Here is a 23,233-nt window from a genome sequence, read left to right as displayed (position 1 = left end):
CAGGTTGAGAAAACATGCCAGGAACCTGAGCTGTGCAAGAAATCCAACCCTCAGTTTCTATTCGGGGATATTTTGTCTGTATAGGTATATGTATTTGAGTCATTCATTTATAAAACAGGATAAATAAAATGAATACACAATTTAATGTCTCTCTTAATACCACAAATCTGGGTTACTATAGCCAGAAAGAGTTCATCTGTGGAAATATCTGAATACCATATTATAATGTGGATCACTGCAAAATTGGGTTTGGATGGAATAGAGGTTGGAACTGGAGGTATTCTGCTTTAAGATCTCCTTTTCAAAACTAGAAATAATAAGGACGTTGTTATATAGTGGTGATTGCATTCTGGGAAGCAAGCCATTCCATCTGTATGTGAGCACTGCGGCTACATTCCGCAATGTAAAACCTATCTCACTTGTGATTATATCCTTGATCATGACCTAGATTTGGTCAAATATCATTGCTTACTTACTGATGGGGATATCCTTTTCTTACTATGCTAATGATCTACTGCCCTCTCCTTTACCTCCTTCCTCCCTGGGTACTGTGCCATTATTTATAGAGGGGTTTTCTGGCTTCATCATGAATCTTCCGCTTAAGTTGCCTTATTTATTGGTATAGAGGGATTTTGCCATTAGGCTTGACATGTTGGACATATAGCTTACTAAGGGATTTAGGGAGTTTACGGACACACCAGATTTTATTTCCTGTACAAAACTTTGCAATAATAAACACCATGTTTTAGATTTGACTTCTTTCAATGTGAAGTTCTGTAGAATGCCTCTTTGACTTATAGGTTCTCAAGAAAAATGCAATGTTATTTTCTAGATATTGAAGTGTTTACTAGTATACTTAAGTACTTACAAAGGCAAGTGATGATGCGATAGTATACTTAACAAATTTAATGTGACTAGCTTTTACACCATGTATGAGTATTTCTCATCTTTGAAAGTGCAGCAGCTCACCCTGACCAGTGTTGCTTGATGGTTAGAGTGTTGGCCCATGCACTGAAGAGTCACGGGTTTGAGTCCTGATCAAGGGCACATACTTCTGTTGCAGGTTCGCTCTGTGGCTCCAGTCAGGCTATGTCCAGGAGACAACCAATCAATGTCTCTCTCTCTTTATTTCTCCCCCTCCCTCTCTTCTACTCTCTCTAAAAATCAATGGAAAAAATATCCTCAGGTGAGGATTAATAAATAAATAAATAAATTGCAGCAGTTCCCCTAGAGAGAAATTGAAACTTTTCCTCTCTTCAAAGAGTCTTTGAAGATGGCAAGACTTAGAGAAGGTGGAAAGATCAGGTATATGTTTGAAGAAGAGTCCTTCTCTAAAGATTTTTGTCATAAAGAGAAAAAAAAAATCCTAGAGACATAAGCAGGGGAATAAATAATGAAGATCTAAGGGGTCATAGTCAGTCACAAAGGAATAGTAAATCACAAAGTGATGCTGACAAATGGCAGGCTGTGTACTGGAATGCACACCACAGGGACTTCCTGTACCACTGAAAGCACTACCTAAGAGTTACACGTGGAAAAGAGAGTTCATTTTGGGATTTCACAACTTAGAGTGATGTGGTGAATGTAGACAAGTTTAAGTACTTTAGTCAAATATTTGCTGAATCGATGTTGATGAAAAGTCAAAGGAGTCATTAAAATAATGAAAGGTTTTTGAAAAACTGGCAGAGAGAGTAGGGAAGGAGGAGAGACAGCAACCAGAGAGCTTTGAAACATTTAATACAGGCCATTTATTCTTAGATTTCCTGCACAGGAGGAGCATGATTACTAGTTACAAATATGGTGACTGATCAATAATTATCTGCTGGCTACTTCTATGTGCCACATACTCTGCTGTGTGATAAAAACTCAAAGACAAGTGAAATACGTATACTCTATAGGAATGCACTGCTTAAACAAGACAGTAGGTCTGCACATCGCTAATTGTAATGAGTGGGTGTTACAGCATCACGTTAATAATGTGTGATATGAGCGTCTGGAATAGGGAGCAATTAATTCTCCCTGGAGTTGGGGGAGGAGGTATTAGGAAAGTCACAATGCAGAAAGTAGCCACTGAATGGAGTCTTAAAGGATGAAAATTATATCGACAGTAAAAGGAAGATTGTGAGCATGATTGCATATCAAGTAGAGAAAAAACAAAGTAGTTGGGGGTAGTTAAGAGTGGCAACGGTTTCCAAACGCTACTTTAGACTTTACTGTCACTCATGGGAGGCCATAAAAGGTCTCTGGGAAAGTAGGTTTCCCAAATGAGATCTGTGATTTGGAAAGAAATATCTGGCGGTGGTGGAAAGATAGCTGAGAGGATGCTAAGCCCGAAATCAGATGACTAAACAGATTATTGCAGAAGTCCAGGGGGACAGCAAATACCCCAACTCGGGTAGACAAAGTGAGGCTGTTTCAGGCAGAATCAACATGAACTTGAGATTGAACATATGTGAATGGTGAGGAAGAAGAAGATATCAAGTTGTGCCATTAACCAATGCAGAGAATATGGGAGGAAATTGGGAAAAGATGTAATGGGTTCCATTTTTAATATGTCTGAGCTTGACACAGTTGTGGGAAATCTAGTTAAAGGCAACCAAAAAACAATAAACTGAAGTGTAGAACTGAAGTATAAACTCACAACTCACAAAAGAGTAGAAACCATGAGAATAGATATAAATTGCCCAGCAAGAATTTTATAGGACCAAGGGTAGACCCTTTGTAATGCTCACATTTAAGATGGAAGGATGGGGATCCAAAGAAATAGACTGAAGAGAGATTTCTATAGAAAATCAAAACCAAGAAATCTTGGCCTCATTATGACAAAGGATTGTTCCCTGATGAGACTATGTGTGTCTCATACTATAAGGTAGAGTGTGTGTATGTGTGTGTGGGGGGCGGGGGGCGCGAAATGTGGAATATAAAGAGTACACTGTGTTACTAACATAATACTAGTATAGGCATTACATGTCTTTTTGTCTCCAGGGATGAATAAGTGAGGTCAAGACTACCGGCTAAGCATGACTTGGCTTTCACGCACTAAGCCTGGGTTCAGCTCCTGCAGGCATCTTGTGTAACATGCCAGAGGAGTGCAATATTTCTGCCTCCGGGATAATATATAGAGAAGTGACTGTCACCTGGAAAGGAAAGAGGAAATCAACAGCCAAGATGATACTACATCTTCTCCAAAGCTATATCCTCTTAAGGAAAGACTGCATTGGAAAGTTAAAAAGCAAAAGACTATATGATTTCTATGACTTCCCAGTCAGAATCTCTCCTCGCCACCTTGTTTGCATGCTCTATGGTAAAAGTCCGCAAGTTCTTTTTGTAAAGGGCCAGACAGTGAATATTTTTAGGCTTATGGGTCATATGGACTCCATCTCAACTACTCAGCACTGCTATTTTAGAGTGAAAGCAGCCACAGACAAGGCATAAATAGATGAGCATGGCTGTGCACCAATACAACTTATTTACAAAGGCAGAGGGCAGGCTGGATTTGGGCCCTGGGTCACAGGATGGCTGGTCTGTGACCTTTATCATGGGGGATGCCATTACCACAGGATGCCCATCCGAAAAGCCAACATCATAAAGCTGGATTATGAGATCACAACAGACAGGTTAAGTTGTGGAATGTTCTTGATGGGAAAAAGATATCCTAGACCCAGGGAGACTAGGCAACCAAGCACATGATGCTCTTCCAGAGGTACAAGAAAGGCTGCCTCTCCCCCAAATATCTCCTCGAGCAGCTAGCCACACTGCAAGAAGTTCTTGTCAGTAGAATTGTTCTGCTAGAAGGTGTTATCCTGAATTCACAGGGCATGTATGTAGCAAAGAGTGAGTGACACACGAGCACTGATTAGTTTATCAGATCAACTAGATGACAGCTAGCAGAGAACAAGGACCAGGGTAAATGGAATCCAAGATGAACTATCTTTGTAAATTCCTTATAATTTTTCATATATTTGGCACTAAAAATATGCTTTTACTCATTTTGGAATATTGCTGTCTATCTTCCAAAATAAGGCATCTGAGTTATCCTTGGGGAAGAAGCAGGCACTGAGATTGAATTGGTATTTGTCTAAAGTACTGTTTTGCTCTTGTTTGTTTTCTCTTGAAACGGGACCAGTATTAATTAATAAGGACAAGAGCCATGGCTTTAGAAATAATACTGGGAAAAGGATAGCCATTTTCCCATGAACTTCCTCTTTTAGTTTTGAATTTGACCTGTGTCTAAAAGTAGTCAATGTGCCATGGCTCTAGGTCTAGATCTCTGTATACCCTCCTTACGGCAGAGGATAATATTGCAATGATTCCACTGAAATGATAAAGCCCTTGGCAAGACTCTCTCAAGTGGGACAGAGTTCATTTTTACTTCTCCTCCACTACATAAGGGTATACAACTTATGAAATAGTTACAGTTTGTATGCAGATCATCTCATTGTAATTAGTGATAACTTCTAAAGAGGAAAACTCAGTGGTTCATGTATTTAAGAAAAAAGCTATAATGCCAAAATCTAAAACTTAACTTAAAATACTGATTGTACAAGGAACTTTATAATTAATAGTTAAACCTTTCAGACATTGTCATATGGCCATTTATTCTACTTGGCACATTTTTAACATATCATTTTCCTAATTATGTTTATACTTTATTATTTCACTTTCCCCATCACAAATTAAGCTCCATGAGGGCAGAAATTTTAGTAAACTAAACAGTCCCAGTGGTTAGAACAGGGTCTAATTTAGTGGGCACTCAATAAATATTTGTGGAATAAATTAATGAGAAGAAGCAGGCAAACAAACTAGAAAAGCAGAGCTTTCCCAGATAAGTACATTCCAGCTAAAGACAGAAAACAAACAGGAAAGGATAACTTGAAAATAAAAAAATAATGCTTTTTATTTATACTCCTATTCCCCAATAGTTTTTTTTTAAAACTATTTAAATGAATACCAGTACATTTCACAAATACATCTTATTCATTTGTATTTTGCCAATTTAGAACTTTTGACAATTCAAACAATGTCAAGCAGCGATGTACTTTTGTGCTGTCTATTTTGCAGAAACTGTTAGTTGCCTGCCTTAATCCATCCCACATCAATTGCTGGCAGAGCCCTAGACTGGTTGGCTGCTCACTCTGCACAGTCACGTTCTCAGGAAAGGGGCCCAGCCCCAGCCCCAGAGGTGAATTATGATTGGTCTAAGATTATCCTTGATTGTGATAGTTTGGAGACTGGAATGTGATCTAATCTGGACAACAGAATTTGAAGAAAATATCTGCCCAGGAGCTTCTGGAAACATTTTTCGGCTTGATAAAAAAAAGCTTTTGTTAGTTAGATATAATTATATTTGCATGTGATGCCTGGAACAATTGCAATCATTTTGCAACCATGAGACAACATGCCAACATACTAAGCTACTGAATTAACCAATTTTGTTACTGCCTTACTTCTTGCGATGTGTGAGAATAAAACCATATTCTCAAGCTAATTTTGGTTATACTTCCTGTGACTTGAAAGCCAAAAGCACTCTGATAGACTATGAGAAAGACCACATGCCAAAACATGCTAGTCCACTTAAAAGCAAAGTTAAAGCAATTACTTGCAGGTGCTCATAAAAATATTTGAACAACGATATCTACAGACACAAACAGCTGTAGTAACAGTTATAAGTTAATTTGGCCTATATATTAAAATCTGCTTCCTAAGGGGTTACTTAAAAATATATATTTCCTAAATGATTCTCAAATATAAAAAGAAGTATATTTCTATGAAAGTATTATATGCTTTAGACTTGTAATGTAGTATGAGTGAACAACCACGTGATTATGATATATTAAAGAGACAATCTTAAATTGATTTTTTATTTATAAATCTTGTTTTGTTGTTGTTAATCCTCACCCAAGGATATTTTTCCATTGATTTTTAGGGAGAGTAGAAGAGAGAGGGAAAGACAGAGAGAAACATCCATGTAAGAGAAACACATTGATTGGTTGCCTCCTGCATGAGCCCCGACCAGGGCCCGGGCCAGGGAGGAGCCTGCAACCAAGGTATGTGTCCTTGACCCGAATCAAACCCGGGACTCTTTGGTCTGCAGGCCAATGCTCTAGCCACTGAGCAAAACTGGCTCGGGCCAAATCTTGTATTTTAAACTAAGGTGCACATGCATGGCCAAGTAGTTCCTGGTAGATGCCATCTGATGAAGAAGGATGCCTTCTAACACTAAAAATAACCTTCAAAATAAAGTTTCCAATTGGTTGGGGACATCAACCTTTATCTCCCATCAACAGATTTTATTAGTCCCTACAGTTATATCTATTATTCTATCCCAGTGGTCGGCAAACGCATTAGTCAACAGAGCCAAATATCAACAGTACAACGATTGAAATTTCTTTTGAGAGCCAAATTTTTTAAACTTAAACTTCTTCTAATGCCACTTCTTCAAAATAGACTCGCCCAGGCCGTGGTATTTTGTGGAAGAGCCACACTCAAGGGGCCAAAGAGCCGCATGTGGCTCATGAGCCACAGTTGCCAAACATGGTTCTAGTCACATTTCAGTTAATCATCTGTCTTGCTCTTCCTGATCATTGTTGTGTTTATGTCTCTAATGTATATGAAACTTTAGGTGTTTTTAACTCATAGACTAAAGACAATTGAGCAAAAACAAATTCTATGCTACTTCAAATTATTCCATGTCCAGTATATAAAAGTTTTGTTCTTTTGTGCACTATTCATAAAATTAAAAAAATAATTTCAGGTAAACCATCATATTGAGTAATCTATTAATTTGAACACAGAATTTATAAGATCTTGAAGAACAATGAGCTTCGAACATTTTCCATTTCAAAATGCCAACATTTGAATGGATGTACGTTCTATTTCCTGGCTTTTCAGGAATACTGTGCAATCTCTGATTTGCCCACAAACCCCATCAAGAATATCAGGAAATTCTAATTATTGTGAGACTAAACACTTGCAGGAAATGCAATCAATTTGGGGTAGTGCACACACAATACAATATACGGATGATATATTATAGAACTGTGCACCTGAAACCTATTTTATTAACCAATGCAACTCCAATAAACTCAATTAAAAAGTTAAAAAAAATCAAAACAGATATATAAGGAAAAATAGGGACTGTTTCATCAGAATTAGAACATCTTTCAGATCTAAGGAAAAAACACACATTTAAGAGACTGTATCCTATGACTTTGAAATTTGGTTCACAGAGAGAAAAACATATCTACATATTTAGGATACTGATTTTAAATAATACTATTATCTTTGTTAAATCTTCAGGGAAGGCACGGGAGGGTGGGGGTAAGGCGGAGAGATCAACCAAAGGACCTGTATGCATGTATATGAGCCTAACCAATGGACACAGACATCAGGGGGATGAGGGTATGAGTGGGGGGGATAGAGGGGTAATGGGGGGATAAGGACACATATGTAACACTTTAATCAATAAAGAAATAAAAAAATAAAAAAAATAAAGCCTTCCTTAAATCCAGAAGAATAAATGCCTTTCTCCTCCATACTCACAAGCTCTTTGTATATATGTAGCATATGTCATTATTAGTATTTGTTCCTTTGGTGGCCTTTCCCACAAGAATGTGAGCTCTGGAGGCCAACGTTTTGATTTTTTCATCTTTGATCATTTAATTCATTTACTGTTTTATTAATTTATTAAGTCATTCCTATATGTCCTTAGTGATTAGCACGGTGCTTGACTCAGAATAGGCTAATTATAGTGTTGATCATGGAGGTTATGAAGATAAACTCATTACATGGTAAAATGTGATAGGATGGAGGTATGAAAGCATGCAGAAAGGTTTTTAGGTCAAAATGAGAGCGTTAGAGAGGGCTTCTTCGATGAAGTGACTTGAGTAAGTTGGTACAGCAACTGGAGAAGAAGGGGGGGGTAAGGGGAGAGGGAGTGGGCACAGCAGGCAAAAGGAGCTCCAGGGGTAGGGCTGCAGGGAGAGTCCTGCCTCCTACTCCCTTGTACAGGGGTCAGGGCATCTTTTCTGATAAAAGATTGGTTAGCACATGGACAAACAAATGAGGATGCAGCGGAATGAAGAACAGCTCAGCAAGCTGAGAGCAGGTACTGGTAGCATTAGCCTCTGGGATCTTCCTGCTCAGGTTGTAACAGGCAGGTTTGGATAACAATCAATAGCTTTGGCCAATCTCAAGGCCACTGGGAAAGGTCAGCTTGTATACCCTACTGCTTATCTTCTAATTTTCCGACTTCCTGGGGTTTGGAGATAAGTCAATAACAACTTATTTATAGGGAACACTTCCTTCCTTGAAAATTCCTATTTAAGTTATTGTTGCTAGAACTAAAGATACTGCATTTTGTTTCTTGTTTCCAGTTCTTACTAGATCTTAATAAGAAAGTAGGCATTGAACTGATTTTGTTAATATTTTCAGTGTTAACTATTACATTGCCATATATTTACATTTACTTATTTATTTAGAAAACATTTCAGACAATTATATTAATTAACAGAAATGTACGGGCCAATTAAAAAGAAAGCGGTTTGCTGGCAATTATCTAGCATCTCACCATTGAACGTCGAATTGTCGTATATGTTCATTCTTTTATTTTTTATCATATATTTTTAAAGAGCAATATTCAGCTTGCCATAAACAATTCTGACAACTTTTAGAAATCTTTTTAGAAAAATTTATGATACTTTTCAATTTTATAATATTAACCTAAAAATGTATACATAGTAAAAAACTCTTTATACCAGTAGGCACTCTTATCATGTTGGCAATTTGGGTTTTCTTTAAACCATGTATGCCAGTATTACATATTGTTTTAGTTCCTTACAATATTTAGCTTTTTTAGACAAGGAACAATAATATCAGACAAATAGGACATGTACTTGTGACCCAAAGTAAATAGTCACACAGAATACAAGAGATGATAGGTGACATCTTTTTCTCAAGAAGAATCCAATGATCTACCTAGTAAAAGAGTAACATGCTAATTGACTGTATCTTCGTGACACCCACCAGCCAATCAGGAGTGAGTATGCAAATTAACCCAACAAAGATGGTGGGTTAATTTGAATATGCAGGTGCCGAGTGGCTGGGGTTGTGGCGGGACGCTTGTGTCTTCACCATGGTGATGATGCAGGCATTCTGCACCACCCCAGCCGCTCCGGGCCTCTGTGCAGCATGGGAAGGTGGAAAGGTGGATCCAGGCCTGAGTGGAAAAGCAGTGCCAGCAGCCAGGGGAAGGAAGGCCCATTTTTGCATGAATCTTCGTGCATCGGGCCTCTAGTGTCTGTATAATACAGTAAAGTCTATTCTCTGGCACAGGTTGGGAATGAGGCATTCTGGTCCAATATTCTGCTTAATAGACTTACCCTATATGCTTTCATGGATTGCCTATTTTTAAAGATTTGCAATAGATCAAAATAAATCTAAGGTTATGTACCCTGGGTGGTCCCAGCTGAGCACAAAGGGAATTGTGTGTGTATGTGTGTGTGTGTGTGTGTGTGTGTGTGTGATTAAATAGAGGGAGTTGGTGGGTCTTTAGGGGCTCTATTTGCATGAAAGGATTTAGGCTGGTATTTTATTTATCCCTGGCTTCTAGGAAAAGGAAGATGCATGCCTAGGTGCCTGAACAAATTAGAGGAAGGGGAGCAATGGTGGGGTTTATGATCTTAGGATCCCCTTCAGGTCTCTAGGACTTGCAAAAAATTTTTTTTAAGTCTCCAAGGAGAAAGGGATCAGGGAGAAGGGAGATGAACTGTTTTTATGAAGGATCCTGTGAAACATGGCTCCTTCTGCACTGTGTGTAACCCCATTATGGTACAGTGAGGGTTGGTGGCAAAATTGAAGTAGTAGGAGGCTGCGACCTCAGCCCAGGTGTAGGTGCTTCCACTGAGGGCCAAACAAGCAACTCTGTTGGCAAAAGGCCGTCAGCAAAGGGGAGCTGGAGCAAAAAAGGGACAGGAAGGCAGGGCTTTGTCTGTTTTGTTCAATGTTATATTCTCATCACCCTAGAAGAGCAGGTGCTCAAATTCTTGTGGGAAAATATCAGGAGGTGACATATTTTTATAGTTGACACATTTTTGAGCCCACAAGAGAGAACTTCAGATGTACTTCTGGGAGCTGACACTTTGCAGGAGCTCGAGTCCTGCCAGTGGGGGTGGAGGAGAGATGATTTGGGATATTTGGATTATTGTTATCACAGGTGATGAGCCTGGGAGACATTTACCTTATAAATAAAGCTATACTATTCAAGAGGTGCATCAAGGTCTTTGCAGTTTCTCCTGGGCATCGTCATAATATTAATTACCATTTCATTGGCCAAGCAGAGATGTATCAATTTATGAGACATCTAATATCGAGATTTTGGATGATGGAATTCTAGATAACAGAGTTTATATGATTAAGTCTCTTCTTTGTTAAAGAACATATTTGGTTTCTTTTGTGTGTCCACACTTTTTATAATATTGCACTAAAGTTTCCTTTAAATGTCAAGTGCTTTGTGAATTGAAGGTTTAAAACATGTCAAAATAGCTTCGTCCTCTTAGATCAGGAATTACACATGCAATCTTTTGATGCAAAAATTCATCCTAATTTCTTTAAAAGCAAACTGCGTTTAATGAATGAAGAAAATGTTCTGTATATTATCAATTTAGTCTTTTGAGTCTAACTAAACGCATATGCTCCCTTTGGCTTTCCAATTATTATTTCGATTTGGACACGATTGAGGCCTTATAAAGAGGGAGATGGCTAGAGAAAGATGAGAGCTTCTCAAAATTAAGTATCTCCATAAGCCAACACAAGGAGCTCTCAGACTATTTTCCATTTTAAAAGAACAATTACTTAAGATGGAAGGAAGCATATCGCTGAGAATTAAAGTGACCTTGGTTGTCAAAACTCCCCATGCCATACTAGCTAGGGGAGCAATTAAGGCATAGTGACAATCACACATTTGCCTCGGAGACTTCATTTAATTTTGATACTGCACTCTCAAAGTTTCTCTCTATTCTAAGAGGCTCCAGTCCTCTTGGGCACTTGCTGTCATGTTGTTCTGTGGCTTCTACTTTCCATACCTGACTTGTCCCAGTCTGGAAGGAGAGCCCATGCGTAGTGATCATGGCTCATTCAGCCAACCTCAGATGGTCTGGCCTTAAGTAACCACAGTTCTTTTGATTTTGTAAACCACTTCAATTTTAAACAATTTAGATTTTATCCTGAGGCCATAGGGAAGTCATTAAAGAATGTTAAGTCATTAAATTAATGCTATTTTGTCAGTTTTGTCTTTAATTGTTTTAAATTTATTTTTATTGTTGACAGTATTATAGATGCCCCCCATTTCCCCCCTCCACCCAGCCCCCCGCCACACCCTAGGCCTTCACCTCTCTATTGACTGTGTCCATGGGCTATGCATATATGCATACAAGTTCTTTGGTTGATCTCACTCTGACTATAAAATGTGGTGAATGGATCCCAAATTAGAAATGGTCAGAGAAGTGGACACAGATACCAGTCAGGACATCGTTGTAATAGTCCAGCTAAGAGATGGAGGCCCAGAACTGAAATTGCATCTGTGGCTTGGAGGAAATGGTATTCAGGAGGCAGAAGCAGCAAGACTGGAACAATGGCATAAAACGCCATGATTTATAGATACCAGTTAGTCTCTTAACACTCAGTTACTTTGACAGTCCTATAAGAGCTGTTCAAAAATTGTTAAAGAAACGTCCTGATTAAAAAAATATTTAAGTTTATCAAATGAACAGTAGCAGATACCTATTTAGTTGAGGGGAAATCTTCAAGCATGACTAATAGTAATGATAACATGTTCTTCTTAAGTTATTTCAATGAATCTAATTCTATAAAGCCTTTTTCCTATATTTCTAGTGTTGAGATATAGAATGAGAACATACACACAACAAATATTTATTGAGTGCCTAGGTAACGTATTGTTCTTTAAAAACAAAACAAAAACATACAGAAGCAGCAGGAAACTGACAGATTTAAAACAGAAAAAAATACTTTCTAAATACTTTTTATTTGGAGCCATGAAAGTTATTAAAACACAATACTTGCCTTGAACACTATCTCAACAGCTGAAATTATTTTTTATGCCTAAGAAAGACACTGCATGGTGGCACAACACAGAAGGTTCACTGAGTTAGAATATTCTATTCAAAATATCTCAAAAGAAGAAAGATTGTGCAATCAACTATTTGAACTAGTAGAATGACTAAAGCATAAAGAAGAATAGCAGAAAAGATGTCTAGACATTACATAAATATGAAATTTTATTTCCTTCCACAAAATATTCAATCTAAATTTAAGGATTCTTAATTAATCTTGCTTATATTATAAGTAGTGTTTTCAACTCCAGTGATCTCAGAGAAGCTAACTGGAAAGAGGGACTTAACTCTGAATTGAGAAATATTTCCAATTACATATATCTTTATGCCAATATATAGGACATTCATCTTGAATATCTTTCATATCCTCATTAGTTGAATAATATTAATCATGTGAATAATTAATAGAGCAGCATCTCATGGAGAGTACCCAATCTTACTTTCATTAATTAGAATGTGATTATTTTGAAAACGGTCTTTAATCCATAATGTCAATCCCCTATTTAATTTCATTTCCCCCATCCTTTCAAGGATATCTCTTTGAGGAAGATTTTTTGGTATGTGCATTGTGTTTATGCTACACATGCCAAATAGATCTTCCAAAATGAAACTCTGAGCTCATTTGGAAGTAATTTTTGGTAGCACATGAATCAGAACGCTTATTATTTTCTTCTCAGCACTACCGGTATTTTATTGCTTCCATCTACAGTCCAAAATGCTTTTAGCGCTAAGACCCCTGAGGCCAAACACACAAAGCACTCAGAAAATGGGAATTTCTGGCAATTACAATTTTTGTCTCTCTTTCAGGGGTTTTCCCTCCACTGGGAGCGTGAAATCACTTTAAGCTCACCATGAAATGGGAACATGGTGGGCACACATGATTGACTGAAGTTGGTGATGTTGATTTAGGAGTGTTCGGCTTATAGGTCAGGTGTAAAACCCTTAAATCTGCTTGTCAAAGTCTGCTTGTCAAATTGCTATGGATTTTTCCAGACTCCAAAAATGTCACTTTCTCTATGAAGCCTTCCCTGGCCAACTCAGGCAGAGTGAGGCAGTTCCTCCTTAGTATTATTATAGTGCCCTGACATATTCCTATGGCAGCACCTATCAAATTATATTGCATTTACCTGTTTGTCTCCCTCTATGTATAGAGCAAGACTATTCTCTTATTTTTATCTCTAAACTAAAGCACTACCAAAATCAAGTTGGTTCTCAATATATAAGAATCAAATGGATGGATAAAGAATGGCTAATAATATTCTTCATCTGCATAGCATGGGTTACATGTTGTTTTCACACAGTGGTGAGGAAGACATGGCAGGAATTATCATCCATATTTTGCAGATGTGGAAACCAATACCCAGAGAGGTTATATGACCAACCCAAGTTCAAAACAGCTGATTAATGGCATGCCTAGTTCTTATGTGAGCCAGTCAATAAAGATTTGTAGATATAAGTTGTAGCAGTAGTATTCTATCAGAGAGATGACAATGGCTGGTCAGGACACAGGGTAGCAGCTGGTTACCTGTTTTGAAAGCTCCAATCTCAATCTTAGCAGGTTCTTAAGAAGTTAAATGCACACAAAACCAGACTTCAGAATGTCAACTTATTTACAATGAGAATGATCTATGACAAATTATTTCCTTGTACTCAAGCTGCACACAAAGTGAAGCCAGTACATATACATACTTGACTCTCTCTCTGAAATTTGACCATGACTCATAGACTAATAAAGAAGATAATGTTCTTAGAGGTCAGTAGTATAATCCCGTCTTATACCAAATGAATAAACAAGTAAGTAAACAAATAGCTAGGTAAGATAAATGACTTACCTACAGTCACATAGCTTGTTACTTATAGCATAAGGACACATAATCTGGTCTTAACAATGATATCCTTACATTTTTTAAACAAGTTATGATTGAGAAGTACTATAATTATAATTCTTAGCAAGTCTTCTAAGCATCTTTCTAATGTGACTAAACAGGCTATCAAACAGAAATTGTCCTTCATCAAATGCTGCAACATGGGAGAAGTACCCCAAATTCTACTCTGTGTCTGTATATTGGAGAGGAGTAGGGGGAGGGGGCACACAGACATTGTTTTAAGATCCATGTTAAAACAAGGCACATGACATTGATGCTATAAAAACAATCCATTGGACTTTTCAATGTGTCAACTTTTCTAGTCCCCATTCATTTCAACATGCTTTGTTTTTCTTTTTGAAAATTATCTAAGTAGATATAACCTCGGTGTTCATATGTCCATGTCAAATTTATGACTTTTAAGTTTTGAAAATAGTTTAACTACTCATGACCAGTAGAACACATTTTACTACATATTGGCCAGCTAAAAAGTAAAAAAAAATTAAAAAAATGCGTGCCTATTAAGGGACAAAGACAAAAGGTCAAAATAAGCTAATATTCTTAGCAAAAAAAGAAGACAAATTACCATATTTATAAAAAATTTTTGGTCAGGGCTCATGTGGGAGGCAACCAATAGATGTGTCTCTCTCACATCAGTTTCTCTCTCTCCTCATCCTCCCTCCCTTCCACTCTTTCTAGAAATCAATGGAAAAATATCCAGAGGTAAGTTTTTAAAAAAGAGTTTTTGGTTTAGTTTCCATTACTAAAGGTGGGGTGTGCTCTGGGTCCTATGTCTTAAGTCAGTAGATGAAAGCAAATGCTTTCCACAAACATATATCTCACAGGTTGTGAAAGACAAACCAAAATCAAATGATTTCACCATCAATTAAGAGAGGTAGCCTTATTTAGCAAATAACTGCTTTGGAGATAGAAACATATCTTGAACTGCAATAATTAGTTTACTAATTGGTCTTCCTGCTGGGATAATTGCTAGAATTCCTTCTTTAAAATAGATAGACCTTTGCCTGTTTGATATCAACTACTGTGCATATCTTTCTTTACTACCATAATCAGAGTCTGTATTCTTCTACTGCTTGGCTGGATGCAGAGAAATAGTTCCACAGCATTTATATAGCAAAGCTTTTATTTCCCTCTAACATTGTAACTGCACCCCGATTGCCTCCCCTCCAATTAATGCTAATATTTACTTTTATCTCCAAGAATTACAGTTGGAAACAAGAGCCCATATTCTGGAAGAAACTTTAGGTATTCATTTACACAGTCCAATTTGGAATCAGTCTCTTATCTAGACTATGAAAGAAAATTGTCCATCAATTACATCATTTTAATGTATTAACTGAAAGATTATTTTAGATATGAGTTTTAAGCTAGATCAAATGATAATATTATGCTGTATAAAAATCAGAGTCATTTCAGTACCTATTCATTTATTTTCTACTACAGGCCTGGTGCACGAAAATTCATGCACTCAGGGCGGGGGTGGGGACTCAGCCCGGCCTGTGCCCTCTTGCAGTCTGGGACCCCCCTAGGGATGTCTGTCTGCTGGAGAGCGGGCCTAAGCCATCAAGCAGACATCCCTCTCGCAGTCCGGGAGCCCTCGCTCTTCAACACCTGCCTGCTCACTGCTCCTTAGTGATGCCTCGGAGGCAGGAGAGGCTCCTGCCACCGCCACTGCGCTTGCCTGGCTTCTGGCTGAGCAGCGCTCCCCCTGTGGGGAGCGCACTGACCACCAGGGGACAGCTCCTGTGTTGAGCATCTGCCTCCTGTTGGTTAGTGCGCGTCATAGTAACTGGTCGTTCCGCCATTTGGTCGATTTGCATATTACCCTTTTATTATATAGGATAAAATTTCAGTAGAAAAATTACCATGTATACCTAAAGTTTAAGATAATTCATGTAGTTCTTCATTATACATTAAGCCAGCCAACAATTTTCATCTATGCCACAGGTATAAAATATCTGTCAATTCCTGCTAAAGGGCTATACCATGAAATCAATATGATCAATAGTTATATGAAATGCCAAAAGAAGAAATTATTTAAAAACAAAAGCATCAGGCCTTGCAATGCTTCAAGATGTATTACTCACCAGAAACAAAGTTCGGAAGTTGTTGAGATCACCAAAAAACTCTTCTATGCTCACTGTCTTAGAGTCAAAAATAAAGTATTCTCCAAGATTCTCATAGAGCTTGACCATGTTGCTGTGCATGGTGGACAGTTTGTCATACTGCTCTCTGGCGATCTTTGTAAAGCTGTAGGTTTCTATTAAGGAATATGATCCAATAGTACCTCAAAGGCAATCATTAGATGTTAAGATTGAATTATACCACAATTTCTATAAATACTTATATATTAGTTTTCTAGGGTTACCATGATAAAATACCACAGACTGGGTAGCGTAAACTACAGAATTCTATTTTCAAACATTTCTGGCGGCTGGAAGTACAATATCAAGGTGTTGGCCAGTTTGATTTCTTCTGTGGCCTCACTTCTTGGCTTGTTGTAGATGGTGATCTTCTTGCTGTGTCCTCACATAGTGGTCCTTCTGTGTTTTCTGTGTCCTAATCTCCTCTTCTTATGAGGACAGCAGTCACAGAGGATTAGGGCACACCCTTAGAACGTCATTTGAACAAAATCACCTATTTAAAGGCCCTGTCTCCAAATGGTCACATTCTGAGGTTCTGGGGGTTAGGGCTTCAGCATATGATTTCTTGGCAGATACAATTCAGTCCAGAACAAGTTGCTGTTGTCAATATATTGGTTAATGAGTTTTGAAACTATAAATTATGTTTAATGTATAACCGTGCAGAACATGCTTGCTAAATCAAAATATATAAGTATAAATATCCACAAACTACCTCATATTTTTTATGAACAGCATATAGTAGAAATAAACATCAACAAGAAACTTAAACAGAAAGTATAGATTCACCATTCTTAATGCACATTTTCCATATAGATAGAGAGGTTACAGCAAATTCTATATAAGATTATGTTATATGTAACAGTGTGTGTGTGTGTGTGTGTGTGTGTGTGTATGTGTGTGTGTGTGTGTGTGTGTGTGTGTGTGTGTGTAACCCTTATGAGGAGCGGAAGGGAGAGGGAGCGGGAGCAAGGGAGAGAAAGTGAGAGAGATTCTGCTGTAGTTCTATAACCTTAACCACTCCAAGGGCTTATTAAAAGCCAGATTGCTGTTTGCTGAGCCTGAGCCCAGGGGCCTGAGCATTATAATCTCTAACAAGTTCCCAGGTGATGCTGAGACTGCCAGTCCAGGATTACAGTCTGAGCAGTACACCCCACAAAAGCTACTTATTCAGAAATTAATTACATCATTGTTTTACAAATGTTACCAAAAGGTAATAACAATCACCAGTATCAAAGCATTAAGTAAACCATATATTTAAAGTTGTCCAACTAAAGGTATCTCATTATACCTAAACTTATACTTATAAAAGTAAATTATAATACTATTTTCCTGATTATAGAAGGAATATTTATAGAAAACTCTCTCTTTAGAAGACTTAGAAATATAACAGCTTAAATAAGTAAGCAAATTTTCAACAAACAGAAGCAAGTACCGTGAACATGTTGGAACATTTCCTTTGAATGTTAACTGATCTGAATGCTTCAGAGAAAGGTAAGCACTCTAGCCCTGAAGAATATAGGAAACCAAGTCCTCCTTCTAAAATCCGAGTTAAATCTATTAAAAATCAATAGTGAAACAGAAGTAAGATGTCTCTAAATAGAAAAGTAACAGACTTGGAATTGTAAAAGAAGAACAGCACAGTTTGGGGGCATGTGATTTTAAGATCCACTAACAGTATATTAATATTTTGTACTTGTTTTGTGTTGATACTGATAATTGTGTCTTGAAATACTTGATTTTATACAATTTTCTGAAATTTTCAGTGTGTTTTATTATAACCTGGGGCCAAATTTATTTTCCATGGGAACAGAGCTCTAGTTGTACAATGGAAGTTAACAGGGAAATCACACCATTTCTGGTAAATTACTTTGCAGCTGACACTTAGGAACACACCATGATTTAAAAAGTGAGATGACCCCTACCCATGTTCTTTCTTATGCTACTGAAGTATTAGTATTCACATTAGCAACCCAACAACCTTATCTGTGCTAAGTGACATTAAATCTTTCAATCCTCAAGTACAATAGATCTGAAAGAATTAACACATTTCTGACTTAATCTACTTCTTTAAAAATTTTTTATCAACAAAGGGTTATAGGTACTGCTATATACACATTCTGGTTTCCCCTCTGAGAATATCACCATATATTTCTATTTTTATTTTTAAGAAAGCGTTAAACAACCTATTTAAGAGTTGCAGAAATATGACAATACTCTTCATTTCTTAGCACAGAATGAAAGTTAGATACTTGTTCTCTAGTCTCTCTTCCCTAAATAAAATCAACCCACGCCAGAGACTTTCTCCACAGAAACACTTTGCAAAGGTCACTTACTTGTACTCTATTTGCAATGCAATGTGCAAAACTATATATTTCAGAAGGCTCAACATCTGTACAACACAAGGAACAAGTAAAAGATAAAAGATGTAAAATACTGCATGTTTCTCATTTATCATAACACAATTTTTCACCAGCTAAAAGATGTCTATGTAGTGATACACAATTTCATAAATCTGTTCTCCTAGGACAAAAACTGATTTCAGAAATTCTGTCTGTGAACCAAAGTGAGACAATTTGAAAAATTCTAGGAATGCCTTATCTTATAAATAACAAATGGAAAACAGCCCAATTTCCAAGTCCTTCACTAATCCTCAAAGTGATTACTTTGTAAAAGGGAGAGCCAGCATGAGTCAGCATGGAAATCTTTTACGATTGCAACCATGTCACCACATCCTTCCTGGGACAGGAGGAGAAAAAGAACTAGATACCATTCCTTTCATCCCTTATGTCAGTAAGAAAAGTTTTATTTTATTTTATTTTTTTGAGCAGCCACTAAATACAAAATCTGGTTAGTACTATGCTAAGCATCATGATGGGTACAGTGATCATTAAAGCCTAATCCAGACTCTGAAGTAGTTTATAATCTAATATTGCAAATAATTCTACCATCAACAATTTGCTTTTGTATAGGACTTTATTATTTAAGATATATTTTCCTTCCATTATGTCCCATATTCTTATAATGTTAATAAAATATATTTTATTAATTTTTTACAGAGAGGAAGGAAGAGGGATAGAGTTAGAAACATCGATGAGAGAGAAATATCGATCAGCTGCCTCGTGCACACCCTTTACTGGAAATGTGCCCGCAACCAAGGTACATGCCCTTGACCAGAATCGAACTTGGGACCCTTCAGTCCGCAGGCTGACCCTCTATCCACAGAGCCAAACTGGTTAGGGCTATGTCCCATATTCTTGATAACAATTGTGGTAGGCAGTCAGACAGATATAAGCAGAGCAAGGACGATAGGCCAGGTACAGAAGGTCAACAGGGCAGAAAGCCCCAGGTGCCTAGCATTGGGCAAATTTGGAAAAACAAGGATCTCCCTCCCAGGGTAACCTTTTCTCCCCTAGCATATAGCTGGTCGTAGGGTTTGGACCCACCCCTGACCTTTCCTCCCCTGGCATATTGCTAGTCATGAGAGTTAGACTCTGTTAGAGGGGGAAAATGAGGGGGGCAGAGAATAGCCCTTAAGCATTAAGTCCCCAGGACAATGAGATTATGACCCGCATCTAATACATCTAGGCCTCAGTTGTATTTCAGCTCCAGGCCTGGAAAAACAGCAAAATCAAACAAACAACTATGGCTGCCTCAGGACCAACTGCATTAAATACTGACCTTCTGCCCTAGCCCCAACCAATCAGTAGAGACCATGACCCTGAAAGGACACCAGGAAAAGTGATGAATATTCTATTGGAAACCTCCTCTGAGACTTCAAGATAAATAACTTCAAGATGGAGGAACCTCTTTGGTTCTCTCTATGGATCATGCCAGGGCCTTTCCCCACCACCTCCCTGCAGGGCTGTTTCCTTGCCTTTTCTCCTAAGCTCCAAGGGACCTTCCTTTGCCCCTATAACAGTGATGGGCAACCTTTTGAGCTTGGTGTGTCAAACTTTGCCAAAAAACTGAGCATAACTCGGGTAGTGTGTCACTTTGAGGAAAAAACATTATTTCGCAAATGTTTCATCCTCAGGAGCAGCAAATGTTTCATCCTTGGCATGCGGCCACCTCAGCGGCCGCGTGTCATCAGAAATGGGACACGCGTGTCATAGGTTCGCCATCACTGCCCTATAACTTGTTTCCTAAGCCCATTTATTCTATGATTAAGTTCTTCTACCTCTGTGACTTTCTAAATAAACTTTCTCTTATAGTTTGAGTCTTGACTCTGAATTCTTTCTTAGCCAGAACTCAAGTACCGAGGTTCCTGAACCCAGGTCCGGTCTAACACTTGGTGCCATTTTGCTGCCAGCACAACCTTATCAAAGAGGCAGAAAAATACCACTATTCACATTTTAGTCTTGTGGAAACCAGGTAAAAAGCACTCACCCATCTAGAGTTAGAATGTAGAATATACCATTCCAAAATATGCCTCTTTGGCATAGAATATTTTGAGCTGATAGAGAAATAGCAGAGATAGGAAAATCTCTGAAAAGAGTAAAAGTTATCCTTTTGAAAGGAAGATTTATATATATATATATATATATATATATATATATATATATATGTGTGTGTGTGTGTGTGTGTGTGTATCCTATCTCATAAAGAGGGAATATGCTAATTGACCCTCACACCATCACAAAGCCCAAAGCCAATAAGGATGGAATATGCTAATTGACTGCCCCAACCTCAAAGATGGAGTTAACCACAGACAATAAAGAGGGAATATGCTAATTGACTGCCCTGCCCTCAAAGATGGCAGTGCCCACAGCCACAAAATGGCGGTGTCCAGCCCCCTCAGCCCCACCAGGGCAGTGGGTGCACAGCATGGTCGGACCTGCCCCCAGCCTCCCAGGGCCTGCCTCCAGAGTCCCCAGTCTCCTCAGCCCCCCAGCTGTCCATGGCTGGCCTGAGGCGCAGGCAAGCCTCGAATGGCGGCTGCCCAGCCGCCCAGGGTGGCCCGAGGCTCAGGTAACCAGGACCGGCTGAGGTTTTCACTGCTGGCAGTGGCAGCAGCAGAGCTGTGATGGGGCACAGCCTTCCCCTGATTGCCAGGTCGCCTCCCACCCCTGAGGGCTCTCAGACTGTGAGAGGGGGCAGGCCGGGCTGAGGGACCCCCCCTCCAGTGCATGAGTTTTCATGCACCGGGCCTCTAAAATATATATAAAGGAAATCTCCATTTATAAGGGTGTTTCACTCTCTGTAGGAGGAAGAGAAAGAATGAATCAATGGCTAAAGAAAATGTGACACACATATGAGATATGGTCTTAAATATAGTATACATATAGTGTATATATATGTATATGTACATGCAATGGAATACTACTCAGTCATAAAGAAGAATGAAATTAGTCAGACAGAGAAAGACTATTAATGTGTGATTTCACTTACATGTGAAATCTAAAAACAAAATAAATGAACAAAACTCACAGATACAGAGAACAGATTGGTAATTACAAAGGGGATAGGGGTTGGGATTGGATGAAATGGGTAAAGGGGATCAAGAGGTACAAACTTCCATATGTAATATAAATAGGTCATGGGGATGTAATGGATAGCATGGTGACTATAGCCCATAATACTACACTGAGTGGCCAGATTATTATGATCTCTGAACGCATAATAATCTGGCCACTCAGTGTGTGTGTGTGTGTGTGTGTGTGTGTGTGAGTGTGTGTGTGTGTGTGTGTGTGTGTGTGTATGTATATTAGAGGCCCGGTGCATGAATTCGTGCATGGGTGGGGTCCAGTCAGCCTGGCCAGGGGGAGGGGACATGGGCGGTTGGCCAGCCCGCCTGCTGGTCGAACTATTGGTCAAGGGGACACTTTGCATATTAGCCTTTTATTATATAGGATATACACTGAGTGGCCAGATTATTATGTGTTCAGAGATCATAATAATCTGGCAACTCAGTGTATATTCTATTTCTGCCCTTAACAAGTATACATAGCTGGTTTGGTTCGATACCCGGTTGGGGAACCTGTGGAAGGCAACCAATCAATGTTTCTCTCTCACAACAGATTTCTCTCTCCCTAAAATTACTAAAACATATCCTTGGGTGAGGGTTACAAAAAAAAGTGAGACCTGAAAGGGGAAAAACCAGGAGAAGGAGCACTGGGGTAGGGTGAGTGAAGGCTCTGAAAGATATTAAGTATTCTAGAAACCCAAAAAAGAGAAAAAAGCATGGAATTCTAGAGCCTTTAGAGTAAGTAGGAGACAGGAGGAAAATGATTCCTGAGGGGCCACATTCTATATGTCTTCTGAGCATATTGAAAATTTTTATGAGAAAAATGAAAGTCATTGAACAATTTTATATAGGGAAGTAATGGGATCAGATTTCTTTTGCTCAAGGGCATAATAATTTTAGCTTAAATTAATACATAGAGGTCTGGCCGGGTGACTCAGGTAGTTGGAACATCATCCCATACACCAAAAGGTTGTATGTTCCATTCCTGGACAGGGCACATACCTAGGTTGAGGGTTTGATTCCCAGCCGGGGCATTTACAGGAGGCAACTGATCAAAATTTCTCTCTCACATAGATGTTTCACTCTCTCTCTCCCCCTTCCTCTTTTTCTAAAAAATCCAATGAAAACATATCCTTAGGTGAATATTAAAATAAATAAATAAATAAAGTAAAAAATACAGCCCTAGTTGGTTTGGCTCAGTGGATAGAGCATCGGCCTGCGGACTGAAGGGTCACGGGTTCAATTCTAGTTGGGCACATGCCTGTGTTGTGGGCTTGACCCCCATTAGGGGGCATGCAGAAGGCAGCTGGTCAATGATTCTCTCTCATCATTGATGTTTCTTTCTCTCTCTATATATCTCTCTTCCTCTGTGAAATCAATAAAAATATATATTTAAAAAATACACATACATACCCACAAAATACACTAATAACAACAACAATAAAAAAAACCACCCTAGGACTAGTGGAATGTAGACTACTGTCCAAATGACAGTAAGTCTACTTGCTAGTTCCTAAGTACTGATAAGAAGAGTACATCCTATACAATAAAAGTGTAATATGCAAATAGACTGAATGGCATAACAACCGAACAACCAATCAAAGCATAATA

At 38.4% G+C, this 23,233-nt stretch overlaps 1 protein-coding gene across 1 annotated transcript in view; it reads right to left on the bottom strand.

The window, feature by feature from the left end:
* Positions 1-23,233, bottom strand: part of DIAPH2 (diaphanous related formin 2) — a 988,561-nt gene that overhangs the window by 244,027 nt on the left and 721,301 nt on the right. Inside the window, exon 25 of the mRNA XM_028128162.2 lies at positions 16,102-16,266. Within this exon, the coding sequence (XP_027983963.1) occupies positions 16,102-16,266 (165 nt within the window). The remainder of the gene's footprint in view (positions 1-16,101; positions 16,267-23,233) is intronic.

This window comes from Eptesicus fuscus, chromosome 1, assembly GCF_027574615.1.
Source record: "Eptesicus fuscus isolate TK198812 chromosome 1, DD_ASM_mEF_20220401, whole genome shotgun sequence".
Taxonomy (NCBI): domain Eukaryota; kingdom Metazoa; phylum Chordata; class Mammalia; order Chiroptera; family Vespertilionidae; genus Eptesicus; species Eptesicus fuscus.
Note: the sequence above shows the minus strand (reverse complement) of the source record. Positions and strands in the feature narration are given on the sequence as shown.